The 21,322-nt window shown below is 40.3% G+C and overlaps 3 protein-coding genes and 2 non-coding genes across 5 annotated transcripts; 3 read left to right on the plus strand and 2 right to left on the minus strand.

Annotated features, from left to right (window-relative positions):
• Positions 1–253: 253 nt before the first annotated feature.
• Positions 254–9,043, minus strand: fam189b (family with sequence similarity 189 member B). Its single transcript, XM_031299342.2, has 14 exons — positions 7,518–9,043; positions 7,372–7,428; positions 6,643–6,750; positions 6,368–6,484; positions 5,887–5,994; positions 5,558–5,718; positions 5,331–5,430; positions 5,150–5,222; positions 4,640–4,937; positions 4,198–4,559; positions 4,068–4,109; positions 2,742–2,917; positions 2,465–2,611; positions 254–2,333 (listed from the first exon to the last, which is right to left on the minus strand). The coding sequence occupies exons 1-14, from the start codon at positions 7,749–7,751 to the stop codon at positions 2,079–2,081; spliced, it is 2,238 nt and encodes a 745-aa protein (XP_031155202.1). The 5' UTR covers positions 7,752–9,043; the 3' UTR covers positions 254–2,078.
• Positions 9,044–9,678: 635 nt separating this feature from the next.
• Positions 9,679–15,737, minus strand: rab13 (RAB13, member RAS oncogene family). The gene is made up of 8 exons (XM_031299343.2): positions 15,177–15,737; positions 14,409–14,469; positions 13,998–14,058; positions 13,796–13,873; positions 11,842–11,931; positions 11,508–11,573; positions 11,295–11,345; positions 9,679–11,180 (listed from the first exon to the last, which is right to left on the minus strand). The coding sequence occupies exons 1-8, from the start codon at positions 15,298–15,300 to the stop codon at positions 11,109–11,111; spliced, it is 603 nt and encodes a 200-aa protein (XP_031155203.1). The 5' UTR covers positions 15,301–15,737; the 3' UTR covers positions 9,679–11,108.
• Positions 15,738–16,614: 877 nt separating this feature from the next.
• rps27.2 (ribosomal protein S27) lies at positions 16,615–20,718 on the plus strand. Its single transcript, XM_031299344.2, has 4 exons — positions 16,615–16,742; positions 17,267–17,375; positions 18,006–18,116; positions 19,558–20,718. The coding sequence occupies exons 1-4, from the start codon at positions 16,737–16,739 to the stop codon at positions 19,584–19,586; spliced, it is 255 nt and encodes an 84-aa protein (XP_031155204.1). The 5' UTR covers positions 16,615–16,736; the 3' UTR covers positions 19,587–20,718.
• LOC116049804 lies at positions 17,782–17,914 on the plus strand. Its single transcript, XR_004104906.1, has one exon. It is a non-coding gene; the product is annotated as a small nucleolar RNA SNORA13 (small nucleolar RNA).
• Positions 18,281–18,412, plus strand: LOC116049805. Its single transcript, XR_004104907.1, has one exon. It is a non-coding gene; the product is annotated as a small nucleolar RNA SNORA13 (small nucleolar RNA).
• Positions 20,719–21,322: the final 604 nt, after the last annotated feature.

Genomic DNA, 21,322 nt, shown 5'->3' on the forward strand with positions numbered 1-21,322 from the left:
TGAGAGAAAACATACCTTAAAGTCACTACATTTTTCAATTCATATGAATTTTCATCACCTCCAGTTGTATCAATTTTTGTTACTTCCATTCCTCATAGTAAAAACGTTCATAGTATATACGTAAATATAGTTTTACGAGTAGAAATTATAAAAAAATACATAAAACAGAGATAAAAAATTAAACAAATATTAACCTTACACTCCTGTCTGGGATTTTGCCCTTCATTATATGTACAAACCACCAACAAAGGTATTTTTATTTGATGTCTATCATTTATTTCATATTTTGAAATACATAACTTGCATTGAAAGTTTTTCCATTGACACTGCATTTAAAATCTGAAATAGGTGTCATATTTAGATACATTAATTATTCAGGTTTCAATGCTCTATCCTGTTAATCTTGCCATACAGATATACATTTGTTCAAATAAATAATGTTTTATGCAAGACAGGAGGTAGAAATACATCTCAGTGCCTTAATAAGGGAGTGTGGGCCTGTGTGCAGGCTAAGTGTGTATGCGTGTACATTTTTTAAATTAGGTACATACATATGAGTGTATCCAAAATGTCAATATCATCATTTAGTGAGCACACCAAAAAGACCTTTCAAAGAATAAAACTCCAATCTGACACAAATATTGAAACACTGCCAGAGCTGCCAGACCCATCATATGTTCACAGTCAGCAGCCCAAGGCTCTTTTTTTCCATTTACCACCCATCCTCAACCTCTGCAAGTCCAAAGAGAACTGTGCCAACACATAGTGGGAAGCCAACTATGTAACAAATTTGTCTGCACATTTATTGCAAGAGACTCTTAATATCATCAGAGTCACAGTGCAATTTACACCTCTTTATCTCATAGGATCACAGATATGCCTGCCTATGTTACGGTTTGAAACATTTCAAACCCTATCATAATCAAATTAGGATGCAGAGGCATGTTGAGAGCCATCTGGCAGAAAACTTTGGGAGCGCCACACATCTTCGACTCTGGCCATCGCCTTCAGCTATCTATTAACACAAGCACATTTCAAATGGCTACTATCATAGGCCTTGGGTACAAGAGAAAAAAAGTAAGAAGCATTGTCAAAACATGCAGATAAAGACACTCTTGAGGACATGTTACGTAGTTACACAGACGGTCAGGATTGAATTCACAAGGTTCCTGCTGTATGTGGGGGGCTGTAGCAAAACATGCACATATGCAAATCAAACCACCGTGTCCAGGGGCCACCCACAGAGAATACATTTCAAAGGCTGAGCATGTGTCTGTGGCGTGCATTAATGTCAATGTTAAAAATGCTGCCTGCCTTTTTTTTTGAAGGCCAATGTGGAGGTGGAAAAACATGGAGAAAGTGGGAATCTAAATTGCAAAAAGAAAAAGACAAAATTAGCAACTCAGTTAAGGGTTTTCCATATGAGAGCATGTGTCCTCATGTGCAACCTCAGTGAACTATGTTTATTGAGATGCATTTTTTTTTAACAATGGAAGACAAAATAAGGGTTTCCATGATCACTTCACCTGAGTGATCCTGTGGATGAATAGCAATGTACAAAAGGGCCAGAAGCATATTGCAACCCATAGTTATGTAATAGACTGAACGTACATGTGAGTAAGTGGTTGTTGTAGCATGAATGCTAGTTGAGTTCTCTCTCCAGTCTTGAGGAAAAATATGTCTCCAGATCAGTACTGAGAGATGGAGCGGAGAATACAGCAGAAAAGATGCTCTGGTTGGTTGTCTCTGATTTATTCTGTTAGAACAGGGACCACACTGCCCAGAAATAAGCATCTAGTGACCGTTTTACAGATGAAATAGTGTAAGCTCTGGGCTGATGTTCAGAATGATAAAGAGCACCACTGAATAAGGCCATTTGCACAGTTGGCTTCAGAAAATGGAGGTGACAAAGAGGAAAAGGAGGGACTTCCACATTTTCAGAACTAGATATCGCCACTAAAACTGCCCGCTCTCCATTTCATTAGCCTGCCTTATTTCCTCTCGTCTTCCTTACAACCCTATCAACTCATATGCATCCCATTTTTCTCCTCCATCCCTTCTTCACCCTCCTGCCCTCCTCACAGTGCAGACTCTGAGTAAAGAGCTCCTGATGACCCATGCGGTGGATGAGGTGTCACTAATCGGCGTAGTGACGCAGTGGACGAGGAGCTTAAATCTCCACAGCTGCGCAGGTGGATCCCCTCTGGCACCCGACTAGCGTGGTTCCGGTTGTGTCGACTGTCACTGTGGGAATGGTGGTGTCCACGGCGATGAGGATGGTGGGAGTGATGGTTGGGGTGTCCTCGGCTGGTGTTCCAAGGTGTCAGCAACACCTGGAGATGAGTTTGTCGAGCAAACATTTAGACAAAAAGCAGATAGCTTTACTCGCAGAAGCACTGAATTATTCTGATGTAGTGAACTGGAGATAGGAGGAAATAAATGAGGTTAATCAGATGTGTCATACTTGTTCCAAGGGCATGTGGTTGGTGGCAGTGCCCTCAACTTCACTCCTTCTCTTAGGCCCCTGCCCTGTGCTCCCAGCATGCTCGGAGGAGGGTGATAGGTTGCGTTTGGAGCGCTGCAGGAAGCGAGCCACCAGACCCCGAGTCACCTGAAGGAGATGTAAAAAATGAAGGGGAAGATAAAATAAGACAATCGTCCAGCCCTTGCTAAGACACTAAGTGTCAACTTTTGTATTTTTAGATGTTTGTTGATTCTGTATCAACTTCTTTCAGACTAACCTTAAGGTCTCCTAGGGAACGGTGGCAGTCTTTAGGTAAATGCAGTGGTGAGGTGGGGGGAAGTTTGGAGGGGACCTGCAACCCAGTGGCTGCTGATTTCATGCTCCCTTTCCTTGGCAGAGCTGCAGCAGGAGGCAAAGAGGTGGGGGGCAAGAGACATGCCTCAGAGGATGGACCTATGAGAGATGGAGTCAGAAAAAAGAGAAATATTTTAGAAGTCAGTTTGCACATTTTTTTTTAATCCTTTTACAGAAGCTTAAATTGAACTTCAGGTAGAGTCAAGTCCAAAATAAAAATAAAAAAAAACAACCAGGACTGACTAAAAATAAAAACACAATACTGAATAAACTACCCAAAAAGATGCTAAATGCTAAACCTAACTCCTTAGCTACATAAAATAAGGGAAAAGATAAGGTAACTGAAATTAACAGGAAAATCACTACCTATCTGACGTTAGACTGGCAACATAATACACAAGAGCTCAGAATACACAAACACTCTGGGTGTCAGCAGACAGCAGAAAATGGCCAGGAGGCCCAGACTTGCTACATCTGATCTCGAATTGAATCAATTCTATCTCAGCTCAGCTGTAAGATACATTTCTGCTTGGAAAATGTGTAGTTTTTTAAATATACTGTATATCTGCCCAGAATATCAAACACTATTAGAATCAATGTCAGATGCTCTGCAAGAAAGAATAGGAGCATATTTTTTGTGTTGAAATGTGACAGTCAATACTATAAATCTACCATAAAGTATGAATTAGGCAACTTAAACTCTTAAAGATGCAGGTTCATATTGTATAAGTCCTACAGCGAAGTCCAGCAACCACTGCAGATCTTTTGCTATGTTTCATGACAAGCGTTTTGATAGGACAAGAAGCACAGCATTCATAAAGCAGGATGTCATTTGAAAATAATACTGTAAATGAGGAACTGGTGAGGCACATTATTGTTTCCACAGCAGAATCTAATTTATCAATCTTTAATCAAATCACTGGCAAATTAGATGTTGTGGAAGAGTTTCATAGATCACATGCACTTGGGGACAGATCTGCAGAATGCACTAGTTTCTAAGAGGGTTTGATAAATGATCGCCATTAGGTGCAAATATGTTGAATTGTATCTCATCAAAACAACTTAGAAGTGTTTTCTTTTGGAGCTCTCTTGCCTTTAATTGGACAGTCAAATGTGGAAAGAGACAGAAAGGAAGAGAGGAGGAGATGACATGCAACAAAGCCAGGTTTAAACCCAGGAAGGTTTGTGCTTTAGACCACTGAGCCACCAGAACATCACATCTTAAAGCCTTGTAGATATACGCTCCTACCTGTGTCTATGGATACTTTGCTGCCTCCAGAGCCAAAGTCAACTAGAGAAGAGGAGATACAGGTTAAGGACAGGTTATGGACATTGAAATAGTAATGCAGGAGATGTACTCCTTTTGGTGTCTGACTTACCTGTGTCAGTCGAGGAGCCAAGACCTGGCTCACTGTGTGACCTCACAAGACGTAGGAGCCCTTCACTGTCCCTTCTTACACTCTCTCCATCCTTCTCACTCTTCCCAGCCCTTCGTCGAAGGTACAATGGTTGGCCCGGGAGGGGTAGCCTATTACCGTGAGTACCACTCTGCTCACTGGCAGCTGAGGAGGATAAAATGGGAGGAGCAGAGGTGGTTGGGGTAGCTCCTTGGCGTAAGGGAGTAGAGGGGCGAACTCGAAACTCTGGGATGGTGGATGGTTGCGAAGAGATGGATTTCCCTATTGCTTCCAGCTGGGAACAGCTACTAGCTAGCATGGCCTGGCGACGCAATACTGGAGACCTGCAGGACAAAACAGGAGAGCACCATCACCTGTAGAGCTCTTACATTATTAAATTGTGTATGCATGTGTATGTCCTCACCTGTATGTGGAGGTCGCTGTGCTGGGTGAAGAGCAGGAGTTGGACCTCTCTCCTCTGAGAAAGCGCCTGGCTCTCGGCCCCCCTGCCAGAGGACTCTCTGGTGTCTGAGACGCGGGACCACGAAAGCTAATGTACTCCCCGCTGTCTCCTCCGTCTCCCCCCTCACCAACGTTCCTGTTGCCCCTCTCCCCCTGGGTCCTCAGCCCAACTTCCATCAGGCAGGAGTCCTCAGAGGGGGAGGAATCATTAGGGATGTCCACAATCTCTGACATCAACAGAGATCCACTGTCCATGGACACTAATAAAGAAAGGTAATCCTTTATTATGGAGGGACATATTTTGCTTTTAGTTTAACTCATAGCACAGCTTAAGCATTGCTTTATTTTGAGTACCTCCTTAAAATACTGTAAGTAATAACTGACTTTAATTCATGCTAAAAGTATTTGTGCTACGCTATGTATGCTATTTCCTTACAGATTGTTGATATTTTAAAACTCAACAGCTTCTCACCTTCACCACTGAAGGCAGTAGAAGTCCCTCTCTCTCCAGACAGCTCAGTGCCGTGGGGGTCAAACACTGTTGCCTTGACAGTCAAAATAGACAAGCATCAGCATAGGACATCACACATAACACACATACACACACACACACACACACACACACACACACACACACACACACACACACTTACCTGGCTTGCAGCTCTTTGTCCCATCACAGCTTCATAAGGAGGGGGGCAGTCAGTGGGGTAGAGAGGAACAGGGCTCTCCATGGAGCCATTATAGGTGATGCTGGACGATAATACAAAATAATATCAAACAATCATTTTCTTGCACACTCTGTCCAATGTGTCTGTATGGCATGGCTATTACATACTGCACACAAGTGATGTTTAATAATACTTATTAAGTGTGGTACCTCTGAGCATCTGTTTCAGAGCTGCAGGTGTACTCAGGAGGATAGTAGGGGGGCGGAGGGATGGGTGGGACAAACTCCTCAAAGTCCATGATGTTGGTCAGGAAGGCGTCCTGAGGAGTGGTGCATTCTGGGTTGACTGAACGAGAGCGATGCGGGGCCAGCTAGGCAGGGAGAATGGGAAACACATCCAGATCATACAACCGATAGATGTAATGAGCTACAACATTTGTACAAAGTCAAATACGCAGCTGTGTAGTTTATTGCTGAGTACTGTCATTCATGGAAAGAGCCAGTCTGGCAAATGTAAAATGTGCTGTGTCTGTACTCACCAGGTGCACGAGGTCCAGAGAGAATATGTGGATACTGCAGGTCACAGTGGACAGAGTACAGATGATGGTGGAGAGAATGCTGAGACCGCATGCACTGAACAAAAGGTCCTTTAGAGAAATATGCATTCAGAAAGTCAAAATCTGACAACAGAAAAGCATTTTATTGGTGGGAATATGTCATATTTATATGACAATTTTTCAAGTCTGACTTTGTGTTGAGCTAAACACAAAGTCAGACTTGAAAAATGAAAAAAACAGGGGATTTTGTATTTAAAAACCCGGTAACCACCAAATAAATGTACATTTTTGCACAAAACAATGACGCTGAAAAGCGCATAGGGATCTTTTAATGCCGAGTATGAATGATGAGGCACGGTTACAGCAAGAAAAACCTGTTTCAATTGTAATATGGGCACCTGACTATTACTTGACTTGAAAAATTGTGAACCTACCCTTGCGATAAAATATAGATACATCTTACCTTTAGCTGATGTCTGACTGAGTGACAGTCAGCATTCAGGGAGAGGACCAGGGTCTCCTCTTCTGTGATGGAGCAGGAGTGAGTGGGCGCGCAACACACACAGAGACCATCCTCCACCTACACACATTCCCATACACAGATGATTGGTGTTAAGCACTGAACTGAACACTAAAAAAACATATTCACAATTATTCCTGACACGTTCCCCATGCATCTGACTAGAAGGGCATTTCAGCATGAGACATAAGAAAAAACACTTGCATAATGTTGTGTACCTGGCAGGTGAGCATAGACTTGACCATCTGTGCATTCTGACAGGAGAGCATTGAGCCGGCCAGACTGAGGATCACACACACTGCAGAGAGCAGCATGAACAGTGACACCTTCAGGGGAGCACAGAGCACAGGTGTAAAAACTCGTCCTATGGAAGGCCGAGAGTGTGCAGAGTTTTATTTTTCCAACCAAAGACTATGCCAGGTGATTTAACTGATAAACATATCTTTTGCTAGAGAGGAGGAACTAATCAGTGAAGTACCTGGATTGATTTTTAGACAAACACTTTTTACCCCCCAATGTCATGGCCAGATCAACCACCCCCACATTTACGGTTGGTTATTTAGGTCGTAAGAGTTTTACTTAATTAATACATGAATATGCTAAACATAAGCTCAGAATAAAATAGTACTGATTTTATGTAAAGATATACAAACAATTTACAACATGTTCAAACAGGACCCCTTAAACATGCAGGACCCACCTTAAGGCTACTATAGGAACCTTGTGGCGAGCTCGTGTTCTCAACCCTTCACTTGAGTTTATATCATACTTTATTGATGCATATTGCTAGACTAATTTGCAATTAATCAAATTACCATAACCAGGTTGACACACCTGGGGTTTTCTGGGCCCCACGTTGGTTATCTAGCATTGCTCCATGGCACGTGGTTTTACACCTAAAGCTAAGAGATTTGAATGCTCCTTTTATCAGAGGGAAACATACATACCACCAGTGTCAGAGGTCTCCTCCATGAGATTATTCCAACTATCCCTGATGCCACCACCTGGAAACAGACACCACATACATCAGAAAACCCTTCTGCTGTTATATTCTTAATTAATACCGTATGTTTTCAATTAGATTTACACTTACAAAGAAGCCAGCCCAGAATGGACAGGATTGCCTCACTCGGGCTGAGGAGGTGAAGGCCATGCTGGTGAAAGAGAAGGCCAGGACCATGGCCCCCAGGCCTAGGTGGCACAGCCCTAGGTACAGGAGTAGCCGTGCTCCACCAGGCCCCCGGCCCGACATGCCCCTGCGGCTGTCGGACCAGCCTCGAGACCCCGAGGCCGAAGCCACGCTGCTGGAGTCTGATGGCGAAGGCATGTCAGGCTGTATGTGGAGGAGGCTGGTTTCACACTTACTCTGGGTTCATAAAACAAATTTGAGCGGCGTGGAAAGAAGTGCAGGCAAGTAGATGAGGGAGAGACATAAATGCTGGCTTTAGAACTCCACTCTGTCACAATTATGCACCAAGCTCTCCGCTGGCTGGTGCCATAAGTTCTGCGCAATGCCCCATTGTTCGCACTATAGTCCAGTGAGTGAGTCCAAGAACTTTGTCAGCAGAAAGTTGAGAATTGAGCAGCCACTACACACTTACAGCCACCGTACTCACCTCATTTGACGTTTCAGCCATGATCCTAAGATACTCAATACAGTGTCTCTCTCACCCCATGCACTTCACATGCCACTATCACCTATATAGTACAGTCTGTACCATTCTCCGATTGAAATACAATCACACAGATGGGCCTAGTTTTTTGCAACTATAGGCCTACATCATTGTTGTACTCATTTGCTTCTTGCTGCTCCCTCCCTCCTCTCCATCTCCTGCCTTCCACTTCTCCCTCCTCTTGCCAGTAGCATTGCGGTAACTGGAGACCCGAGCAGGCCGCAAATTTTAAAGCATCCCAAAGAAAGCAGCTAATCCCTCGTTGTTTCAACACCAACAGAGATGACATGAGCCGGTCAGTCCGTGTGTCCAATCAGGAGGAGTAACATCCGAACATGTGCGCGTCCCTTATGTTAGGTCCTCATCCTGCCACGGAAAAGAAACAGACGGTGTGGAGATCAAAGCCCCAACATCACATCGGTTCGTTTGGGAAGCAAGACTAATTACCTCGACGTGAACAGGAAATAAATATCCTCCATCGATTTTCAAACTGCACCAAAAATAGCAGTCAGGTTGGAATTATTCTTTCCTCACAGGTTTCGATCTTTGACAACTCCACCTTGGGGGTTTTGCGGTGGTCCACACACGCACCCCCCTCCTCCTCCTCCTCCTCTTTCCTCCCTGCAGTCACGCGGGCATCCCGTTCAGCCCGTGTTTTTTGTTTGTGTGTGTATCCCGGTCGTTTACCTCACTGCCTCCCCCAAGACGTCACATGAACATAGCAACATAGCCTATAGCCTACCTATGTCCGGGATAGCATCTTTAAATCAATCCAAGTTTATTTGTAATTCTTCTCTTAACTCGCCCTTCTGTCAGCTGCTCGCGTCTCCTCCTCTGGTCTTCGGTACAGCTCTGGCACTGGGAAAGGAATATATCGTGTTTGCAAACCGAAACCTGCCCTGCGTGATGACAAGGCACGCAGGACGTGCAGGCAACTCGAAGATGCTGCAGAGCGCGCGCACACCGTCGTGGTGCTGATGCTGGAAAGGAGGGGCGGTTACCAAGCGACAGGCTCCAGCTCCTGCAGCAGCAATGAGGGAGAAACCTATCACCCTGCTGGCCGCTGTATTGGGAGGATAGTGGTTAAAAGAAAGCAACGGGGGTCCTAATAGTTAGAATGAGTGTCCCATATAGATGCCTCGTCTAATTTAGGGCTATGTATTAACCAACGCTGTGTCAACAGACATATTACCTTTAGTGTCGCTGAGACACAAAGCCATCTGCTCTATAACTGTAAGCTGCCTGACTATTTGAATAGATCTTTATTTTGGTCTTAAAGTAAAACCGTAACAAACCTGAGTGGTTAAACAGCCACAAAATAACAAGTACATTTCTAAGAAGAATACAGAAAAACACAAAACAATAGGCTACCACATCTACTGCATATCTGTCCATCCTGGCTGGGAGAGGGATCCCTCCTCTGTTGCTCCTCCTGAGATTTCTTCCTTTTTTTTCCCTATAAAAGGGTGTTTTGGTTTTTTTCCTTATCCAAATAAAAAAAAAGTGATTTGTAATTTTGGGCTGTATAAACATAATTGACTTTATTTGCCAACAGTTTCAAACTACAACACACTCATCATGTTTATTATTTTGCATTTTTATTCATCAAGTCTGTAAGCTACATACAAAGTCTTGTGGGAGGTCTAAAAGACACTGAATGTGAAAGAAATGCATAAAAAGCAGATACAGTAAATACAGTATGTCGGTCCGCATCATATGAGCACCTTTAATCACAGTCATTTGGAATGATCTGAAATTGCCTGAACAGGGAGCCTGTCTTGTCAGATGTAGCTATGTGTGGTAGTGTTTAGTGAGTGATTAATCAATCAGGCACTTAAGATAAAAGGCGAGATCCAACAATTCAAAGTGAGGTACATGAGAGCCCTGCTGCTTCCCTCACATCCTGTCCATTCACTTCCTTTATCCATCATTATTTCATCTCTCCACTCATCTTCTCATATTGCACTTATCTCTGTTACTATCATCCACATTCCCAATCCATTTATCTGTTAAAATAAAGCTAGTTTACCACCTCTGTTTGTTTCAGATTCAACTCCATGCATCCATCAACTTGTTTAATTCATTAACCTGAAGAGCATGTTCCACAAATGTCTATGCTATAGACTTAAATGGCATCCGTTACTGTAGATTCTGTTTAATGATTTGAAATATTGTACATGATTAGAATATTTCAGCAATTCACAAATGATAAGAACATAAACATAATGAAATGTAACTACAAATGTTGCCAACGTTTAATCATGTTCAGTCTATGACATCTCTGCAATATATTTATGATAAACTAAAATGTGGGGAAACAAATTGCTTCCACTGTCTCTCATAATGACACTACAAGAACAAATATGTTTTATGACTTATTAATTAATCAATTTTGTCCAGTATTTAAACCATCAAACAGAATATATGAGATGCCTGACCAGAAGCCAGAAAACACTTTCCATCAAACTCTACCTCTGCCACTGTGCCCCCTTTTTTTTTTTTTCTTTTTTTTTTTTACATAGCTACCCAGTTTAAAAAAAACACAGCTAAGGTTATTTAAAGACAGTAGGCAGTGCTGTTGTAGGGATGACAATGTGGCGATAAGCCAGAGAAATACAAGGCGGAAATAGAAATGTCCAGCTTAACTAAACATGGTGGGAAGTCCTTGGTGAAATATTGTGCCACATATTTGTTTGGAGTAATAGGACCTACACTTTGCAACATTTTCATGACAATAACATTATCAGTGGAAATGTGGCAGAAAATATGTTCAATGGTAAATACAGGCACAATCACCTCAATAAAATTTCAGCACAAAGGAGAAATCCTCAGTACGCTTTTGGGGAACAAAAGTAGTTTTGGTGTAAAAACGTTTAGAACCTGTATGTATTTGATATGTGAGCCCACCAGATGGAGACAGAAAACCTGCTGTACAGTATTTCTCCCCATTAATACTGATGTGCTCTTACATGCGTATGGCGCTTTCTTACGTGTGCTGGCCAGTGTCATATCTAGAGAAGAACACATTTGGAGGATTTTTTCTCTGTATTGCTCGTGATTTTCACCTCTCGGCCTGTGGGGCCCTGTCAAACAAAGAAATACAGATAAAGAGAGGACATTACAGACATATCTAGCATAAAGTCTTATGTTCAAGGAGGAACTAATGCTTCAGTTTGGTATTATTTGATATAACTTACTGGTTTCTTGCTGGATTTCTGTAGTATGTCACGTGCCAAAGACAGAAAGGACTAAAGGAAACATAGAAAGGTTAAAAGAGTGAGATAAAATGAAAGTTACCTCTGCAGCATTTGTAGCAAATTAACATATCATAACAAAGCACACCCATAAGCCAAAGTTTAATGAGGTATGAAGACAGTGTTTTATTAGTCAGTGGTTACATTCCGGCTCACCTCATCCACGTTAATGCTGGACTTTGCACTTGTCTCAAAGAACCTGATGCCATGATCTTTTGCCAACTGTCAACAACAGACACAGACCACATTCAGGATATGGTAAATAATCACTTCCTGCTTCTTATCTAAAGTAAATGCAAAGCAAAAAACATCAAAAACTTGTGTGACACACTTATTCCCTTCCTCAAACAACCACTCCCTATTATATTAAAAAAAAAAAAAAAAGTCAACAATGAAACCTTTGACTATTACTACTCTGACCACAACACTTGAACACTAATGTAACAGGATCACATAGGAAATAGTTACGTTTCTTTTCGGATCATCTCACCTTTTCTCCTGTCTCCCTGGAAACTTTCCGCTTTGATTCAATGTCACACTTATTGCCTAGTAACATTCGACAGACCCCAGCTGATGCATTCTGGGAAAGAGGGAATGCAGTTAATTGATTAGTTGAGTTCTTGTCTACAAGAAAGTTTGCTCAGCTATGAATATACATTTAAAGCAGACATCTTTACATCAAGTCTGAACTGAACAACCAGAATAAACTGCACTTACAGCAGCTGCTCTGCAGGAAACTGTCTCTATATTTAAGACCAGGTCAATGAAATGATTAGAGAAAATGATTCATTAAACACAAATTAGGCAAGTGGGTTGTGACATGGAGTCTTTACTAATTAACAAAGATCTAGGACAGATGCATAATTTTGCTATGCTGAGAGGATTCTCTGTGTGAATGAGATGTGTGAATAATGCATTAAAATAGAGCTGGGCAATATATCGATATTATATCGATATCGTGATATGAGACTAGATATCGTCTTAGATTTTGGATATCGTAATATTGTAATATGGCATAAGTGTTGTCTTTTTCTGGTTTTAAAGGCTGCATTACAGTAAAGTGATGTCATTTTCTGAACTTACCAGACTGTTGTAGCTGTTCTATTATTTGCCTTTACCCAACTTAGTCATTATATCCACATTACTGATGATTATTTATCAAAAATCTCATTGTGTAAATATTTTGTGAAAGCAACAATAGTCAACACTACAATATCGTTGCGGTATCGATATAGAGGTATTTGATCAAAAAATAGTGATATTTCAAATTTCCTTTTTTATTACATCCTTGTGTTCCCACCAAATCAAATAGAAAAAAGATGACAAAAGTTTAATGTAAAGCCCTTCCAGATAAAGGGTTAGTTCGCCTGGTAGTGTCAAGCCTGGAAGAGAGTTTAGATTTGAATACTAAGGTTTTTGAAATATCTGTCTCTAGATAACACTTTTGACAAAGCTTTTTGCACACTGTTTTGAGTACAATCAAATGTTGTTTGATGAAAAAGAACCAAAGAATGACACACACTGATGGTCACTTGTACTCATTCTATTAATGAAGTTTCAGTTCCTTGATCAGGAAGAAATTATTTTACCTGACCCAAACATCAATGATAAAGCGACTATAGGCGTCCTGGTAGAATAGTGGTTAAGATCCATACCATGTAATGTGATCTCTCTCATGGTTTCATGTCACTACTCAACTGTCCACTATTGATTAAAGCCAAAAAAAAGGAGAAAAAAAATACTTTGATAAATAAAAAATAAAGACAGTACAATTAACAGACAATTTGAGAGATTGTTTGGCTCCTTCTCAGTCAAGATGAATCTCCCCTGAACCTTCTGCTGCCTCTGATACAAAATGGAGCTGGACAACAAATGCATTTAAAAACTAAAAAAGAAACTGTTCCTCATGATGATACACAAACCTTAATGTGGAAAGTTTTCATTGGGTCTACTAGTTGATTAACTGATTGAAGTGAGTATTTGCTGCTCTTCTAGCCTATGTCTTATATCATTGTAAACTAAATATATATTGGGTTTTGGACTGCTTTTCAAACAAATCAAGACATTTGAAGACATCACGCTGGGCTCTGGAAATTGGATTTTTAATTATTTTCTGAAATTTTATAGACAAAGCAATGAATTAATTAATTGAAAAAAGGATGACATGATTTAACAGGATTAATTGATAATGAAAATATTGGTTAGTTGCAGCTTTAATTTGTCCAGTGGAAAGATGTACCAGTGACAACTAGGGGTAAGAGTGGTGTGATTTAGGTGAACTAACCCTTTAAAATCACCAGTTGTGCAATAATGCTGCTTTGTTGTTGCAGGAAGCAAATATACCTACATACTCATGACTAATAAATATCCAACTGACTAAGCACTATTTTTTTTTAAAGTATTTCCTGATTATTTTTGCCAAGACTGAGAGGAAACAGTCTCACTTCTTTGATGCTCTTCATCCAATTCTGGATGTTCTCGTAGGACTTCTCGTCTGTGATGTCATACACCAGGATGATGCCCTAACACAGAGACAAAGAGAGAGGATTTAAAGAGTCAGTCAAAAGGTACAGAGCAAGCACAAAGGGACAGTGATGTCAGCCATGATTATCCAGTCTGCTTGTTCTGCAGGCGTCCTGTGCTCACCATGGCTCCTCTGTAGTAGGCTGTCGTAATGGTCTTGAACCTCTCCTGCCCTGCTGTGTCCCTGCACAAAGCACACACAGTCAAAATAAGAAAAATGTGCACTGATGCGTGCACATCGTGCAAGACCTTTAAAATACAACTCAACAATTCAATACAACGTCAAAAGAAAGTCCAAGTTGCAGGACAATGCATTTAATGTGCATTTTACACTGCTATAGCAAGCTGAATCCGTTGTATGACATAAAGTGACTCTCTGTGGCGGCCCGTGTGATAGATACTTGGACAATAAACCCTGTCATAGTCAAGTCCAGATTTGGAGAACAGGAGGGAGGTTCCCTCTTTTCTCTCAGGAAAAAGAGCCAGAGAAAAAACAAAGCATTTCCAGACAAGCAACCAACTGTCATCGCTTACCAGACTTGGAGTTTCACTTTCTTTCCCTCCACTTCAATGGTTTTTACTTTAAAGTCAATGCCTTGAAAGAGCAGAGGAGAGAATAGATAGACAAAGATTGTGTTAAATACCTCAGATATGACCTAAAACCACACCCACCACACACACACACACACACACACACACACACACACACACACACACACACACACACACTATAGGTCACCTTCCCTTACAACAGACATGTAGGAAAGGGTATACAACCCTGCAGGACACACTAACTTTGAATTATGTTTTTTTTTTCTTCCTATGGACGGACAGACAGACAGACAGACAGCTAGGGGCAGAGGAGATGGGTTGTCCTGAAAAAAAAACATGCATGCCAGAAAGCCAACCATTCTTCTGGGAACGTCGAGATGGTAAAAGAGATAGGAATGAGGGTGGGTGGACCCTTTGAGAGCCAAGTGAGAGGAATGAGATCTGAGGGAGAGATGGGGGAGATTGAGGGTCAGGGAAGAGACAGCACACATTCAACAAGAGAAAAACATTCAACAGGAGAAAAAAGTAAAAGAAGATAAGAGACTGAATGAAAAAAGAAAAGAGAGAACAGAGACTAGTTCAGACATGAAAGCAGCCTGGGAAACCAGTTTGTACAGCATCAAATTGAGGAAGAATGAAATGTCAGCATTCAGCAAACATTTGTCTCACTCATGTCCTAATGCCAATCATAAGTTGGTGCAAAAATGTCGTTGGTTGGAAGGCAAACATACATACACTGTCACAACCTACCTATGGTGGAAATGTACGTGGAGTTAAAATTGTCCTCAGCAAAACGAATGATCAGACATGTTTTGCCCACTCCGCTGTCCCCGATGAGTAACAATTTGTAAAGGAAATCATACTTTTTCGCCATGGTTGGAGCTGCTTCTTCAAAGTTAAAGATAGGCCTACAAGGGGAAAAGTTGGGGCTGTCTCTTTCCGAAAGTTCTTTTCATCGACTCAAGTCTTCAAAATCTTCGTGGTAATTGTGATTAAAATGAAGCAGGCTTTTAAAAACTCCATGTAACGAGTAGATCCTCTTTTCCTTTTTTTCCCGGACTTGTCACCGGTAAATTCCGATCCCCCTCAGTGCCTCTGTGCTCTGTTTGGACTGCGCTGGATAAAGAAACAACTCCATCCAAAGTTGAACTGTATACTGCCGATCAGTCTTCAACACCAGATCTATTCCAGATTAATTTAGCTTTCATCCAAAATCTCAATATCCCCCCGTGGTGGCTACGTGTTTTTTCTGCCTCCAAAAAAAACCCCAGATCCCAGATCCGCTGAGTGACTACGTAGTGTGGGAGTGCTTCATGGGAGTGCGTCTCAGACCTGCAGGTACTCAGCATGAACACGAGAAGGCGCCGTTTAATCAGAAAACGAATAACACACCTGAGGGGCCTTAAACAAGAGAACGGATTTCAAGTAATTATGTTTAACAGTAAAAACTAAGTCACCATTACAATTCATTTAAGTTGGTGTATGATCAAGCCTATAGGTACTGAAAAATTCGACACATTACAAATTAGACTAATTCAAATATTAAAGTAGGCTAAGTCATAACATGCAAATTGACATTTAATCAGAATCACAACCATATATACAGGTTTATGGCCGAGTAGGTTTTCACATAGGCCTACCACGAACTTTAATATAAGAAAATACAAGTGCCACAAAAAGTAATCTAAAATATAAGTTTGCAATAACGATATGTACAATATCTTCTAGTATAAATAGCTGTACAGCTCTGGTTACTTTTATTAGTTCAAATAAATAATACAAAAAATTAACCAGAGATGATAGGAGAGATGGAAAAATGCCCCTGGCTCCAGTTGTTGTTAGTATTTTTTTTTAAATAAAGTTTGCAAATATATAAGGAAAAAAAGAGTATAACGTTGATTGGAGCTCAACATAGGCTCCATATAAAGTAAGTGGAACTTATATTTGATAGTCAAACATGTTTGGAAGTTGAAATGATTTAAATGTCTGTTGTAAAACCTATGTCTGGATACATAACTGACTATTGTTAAATGCTACATGAAAATAAAATGAATTCATTGTAAAATATAAGACGCTACCACGTGGTGTTTTAGGTGTTTTATAACCAAAAGCTGTTTTTTTTTGTAACAGGTATTGGAATGTAAATGCCCCAAGAAATCAGCGTTTATTAAACTTTTTTTTTCAAAGATCCTCTATGCTAAACCGTCTCTGATAATATTTGTCTTCTTCTTCCTCCGGATCTTTGCCCGTCAGCCCACGGTTTCCGGTGCGTCGTCAGTGATTTTCCGGTGAGGTTCCCAGCACGCAGACATGCCAGTAAGTACCTCTACGGGGTTTATAGTAGCCATCAATCGTTAAAAAATGTTTTGTAGGGGGGAATCTAATACGATATGAAAGTTTGTTTTGTTTCTGTTGGAATCAACGCTTTGATTGCTGTGATTTTAACCGTAAAGATGTGAAAAAGCACGCAATATGGCGAGCACGTGCAACAAAGCAGCCCACGCGGGCTCCCTTTATGATCACCGGTCACATGTAGATCTTTTTAGTGCGTTAAAAATCACTTTCTGAAGATATCTTAGTTTGTCCTGTGAATACAGTCACCGTAACGTTGATTGCTTTAAAACATTAAGGCCATTTTTTCTTATCACTTTATCATATTTCCTCTCATTGGAGAGAGCTCGACCTTTGCATCCTGTAGGCTATAATCATGATGTTAAGTTTTAACTCTGACCAGAAATTAAATGTATCCTTATATTTATTATTTCTACACTCCCGTAGATAATTGAAATGAATGTAGACTAGTATTCAGCTAAACTGTTGTCTTTTAATTTTCTTTCCAGCTTGCAAAGGATCTTTTGCTCCCGAGCTCTGAGGAGGAAAAGAGGAGACACAAGAAAAAACGCCTCGTTCAGAGTCCTAATTCCTATTTTATGGATGTCAAATGTCCAGGTCAGTTTGTTTACGTAGCAACCTGGCCAAACCCTCCTAGATCATTTAGATAATAGAGAGATAAATTTAAGTGCAGGGACAGGGTGAAAAATAGCCTTTTGGCTAATTCTGGTGCATTTGCAGAAATGCTAATTAATGTACACTGTCCCTGTCAAATAAATTAATAAAAAAAAAAAAGTGCAAAGTACACAAATACTGTGCCTAACTACATCTTCATATTCAAGTATTGAGACTTAAGACTTATTTGAGGGGAAATGTGTTAACTTTTATGAAAATACATTGGAGTAAAAAGCAATGGAGAAAATTTGGGCTCAATAATAATTAAAAAAAAAAATAGCAGCTACAACATGAACTTAAATTTAATTTAAATTAGAGCCTAAATGTATTATTTGTATTAAAAAATGTTTGCCTTTATGTGTTGCCCTTTCATTGTTCCCTTAGTGATTGGGGTGTCAAATAAGGCATACAATGACACTTGTGACTGTCTGGTTAAATGAGTTTCAAGTGACTCTTTTACACAAACAGCTGCAAGGACACGTCGATAACCAAGAGTGCATTGGATAATACAATGGTTGGCTGTTGTTTCATGGCTGTCCCATCCAATGATTTGTGTGCGTGTGTTGTGTGCAGGTTGCTATAAGATCACCACAGTGTTCAGCCACGCTCAGACTGTAGTGCTGTGTGTCGGCTGTTCCACAGTCCTCTGCCAGCCTACAGGAGGGAAAGCTCGCCTTACAGAAGGTAAGCAGCGTACGTAGTGAAGAAAGTGTGTGTGTGTGTATGTGTGTGTATATATATATATATATATATATATATATATATATATATAATTTAGGCCTGTTAGGTTGGGGATCAGGTAGCAGAACTTTGCTGTACAATACACATCTAAGTGACACCTTAATATTTGCCTTTGTGTTGCCCTTTCATTGTGTTCTTCATGAACAGGGTGTCAACTAAGGCATACAGTGACTCTTGTGGTCGTGACAGAAATGTATCATCATTGAGCCATTTCTACACAGTCGACTGCAAGCACAAATGCTCTTTCATTCAGGCATTTTTTTCGACTTCTTTCAGCAAGGACAGCAGGATGTGGTTTCAGAATAGCTAATCCTTTGTTCTGATAAAAGAGGGATCAGAATTGCTTCACTCGTCGCAGTACATTGAAGAAACGATGATACTGTATACAGGGTGTTGAGCTTAAGGTCAAGGTTTGTTTTAACAACCCTAACCCTGTGCTGTGTTGCCGTGGTAACCAAGCGCTCCTCAATGTGCTTTGCTTTGAGTTACTATGGGTGCAGCTGCAACACTTGGCACTAAAACCGTTAGTTTGGAGGTGATTTAGTCTTTGAAAAGGCAGATAGCAACGTAGAGATACTTTATTTATCCCAAAGGAAATTAAAACGTGAGTTTTAGTGTTCTTATCTGTTGTATCTTGTCAGTGCGTGTCAGTTTATACACCGTCCCTGTTGTTTTGACTGGCTTTATACCGTTAATCTCCAATAAAGATTGTTGATGCACTGTCTACCTTCATAAAGGTGACAGGGACACATACACTCAGCTGTCCGTAATTAAACCTGGCTTAAAAATCTTAACTTTGTGAAGGTTATAATATTCAGTTGTTGAAAGTTAATTCTCAGCCTCATAATGGTAGTTTTACAGAAACACCCCAGCAACTTGAGGTCCACTTGCTAGCTTTCCGGTGCTTTTTTAGCTGTATGTCAGTGTCTACCACAGTTTAAGTTAAGTGTTCATTCAACTTCATGGAATGTTGGAGGCTGTACATATAGTTTATGGTGCTGTTAAAATTTTTTTAGAGCTGTAATGATTAATCAATTTAATAAATGAATTGGCAACAGTCTTCTCCAATGGTAAAGTGTTTATCTTTTGGGTTTTGGACTGATTGTTGCCCGAACAAGACCTTTTGAAAATGTCTCCTCAGGCTTTGGGAAATTGTGTTGGACATTTTCAGGCTACAACAATTAATTGATTAATCAAGAACATACAAGACCGATTATTGTAAATAATTGTTAGTTGCAACCCCAATTGTGTTGTTTCATACTAAGAGGTAAGGGTGGACAAAATATTAGTTACAATCAACAGCATAAACATTACATTTATTTTTGTTTGTGTTTTTGTTAATTTTACTCGTAAATTGAATCCGTCTTTCTCCATCTTTCCTCAGGATGCTCATTCAGGAGGAAACAGCACTAGTTTGACCAGATGTGGTTGGACACAGTTGAGGAGGAGAATGAACAGCGCTTGATGGACATCAAGTAACACTGCCATGGAGCTGATGAGGCATTTAGGGAAATGAAGAGCGGGAAAACAAATCGTGTAATATAAGAAGTCTCTCTACAGAATATGCACAGAGAAATGCTTGGTGTGATTGAGAACCCCACCAACACCACATCTTTATTCATTCATCTCTCTTAATAAACTTAGGTTTTTTTCTTTGGTAAAATAATCATGCATGATTGTCATCCAGTTTGTTCTTTTTACCTCATGAAGGTTCTTAGGTGTCATTTGTCTGGTAAAAGACTCTTGTCAGCTCAGGACTCCTTAAAATGTGCTGGTAAAGATCGGGGCATTTGAGGACTCTGGTTTCCTCCAGGTGTACAGATGTGGGGCCTCGACAGTTTGTGGCGAGTGATTTGCATTTGTTTGCATTATACCCTCAATGATTAAGCACAAACAATTACAGGGAGGTGAGCGTGCACGATGATGCAGATATTGTCTACTAGTTGCTCTGCACTACAGATGTATGCAAGTTTCCTGTTAAAACAAGACCGGTTTTAGGAAGGAGACACACTGGCTGAAATTGCAAATTACATCCAATAAACTGTCCTTAACTACAGTTGTATTAAGTTAAAGCTGCACTCAGTGTAATTTAATGTTATTTGGTGTGTTAGGGCTGGTAATTAATTTGAAGGTAGAAAATGATGTCAGATGTATCAGACACTCTGAATTAGGGTTGATTCAGGGAAAGTCACCACTAACGCTGCTTTGGTTTCCTGGTGTATGTAAATCACAAAACACTGATGTGAAACTAAATGTCATGAATGGTTATGGTTGTGACTTCAAATGTGCTTACAAGCTTCCTGTGCAAATGATAAATGTTGGATGAATTCTTGTGAAGTTGCAAAAAACAATCCCACTGGCTCCCAGTTTACACATAGCTGTAGTTTAGGCATTAGGCTCTGGGTGACTGCATTGAGTTGTACGTTGATTGGAGAAATAAATTCAGCAGAGGGAGTGAATGATGACTTTGTTGTTGCTATGGTGACATTTTTCTTACTACTTGCTTGTATATTGGATACGGCTTAAAAATAAAATGATAAATGATTCTAATGTGCCTCCTGGTTACTGACTGACTAATACAATACTAATACATAGGCCTTAGAAGTTCTTTAAAATAAAGTCTAAAATATTTTCTTTTGCTTGCTGTAGACGGTAATGTTAATCACAAAATGTTTTAATCTGATTGTGGGCTGTCTGGAGACTAAATGTGGAGTTTTTGTGACAGACCTGTAGCAAACACTTTAACTACTGCAAGCTACAGGAGATATGAAGGTCATTGTTTCGTAATGGGCAAATTGAGATTTTTGCAAAAACTAGAACGCATTAATAATTTCTAATTGGTTAATAATCCATCCATTTTTGCCGCTCCGGATCCAGGTCTCACCAATTTAATTGCATCATTAGGAATACTTGATATATACTGCTGGGAAGTACTGAAAATGTGTGATATGTGATATAAATAATTCTAGGCCATATGGTCCCTAATGGTTTTTCATCATACCCTCATACTTAGCCGGTGTGACTGAAACAGTAATAAATAGGATTTTATGTGGTATTAAAAGGGTTTTAAAAAGTCTTAAATTTATCTTGGTGAACGCTGCAGAAACTCTGTCAATCACATTATTACCCAAACAGATTGTATCTACTGT

This window comes from Sander lucioperca, chromosome 10 (assembly GCF_008315115.2).
Source record: "Sander lucioperca isolate FBNREF2018 chromosome 10, SLUC_FBN_1.2, whole genome shotgun sequence".
In the NCBI taxonomy this organism is placed as follows: domain Eukaryota; kingdom Metazoa; phylum Chordata; class Actinopteri; order Perciformes; family Percidae; genus Sander; species Sander lucioperca.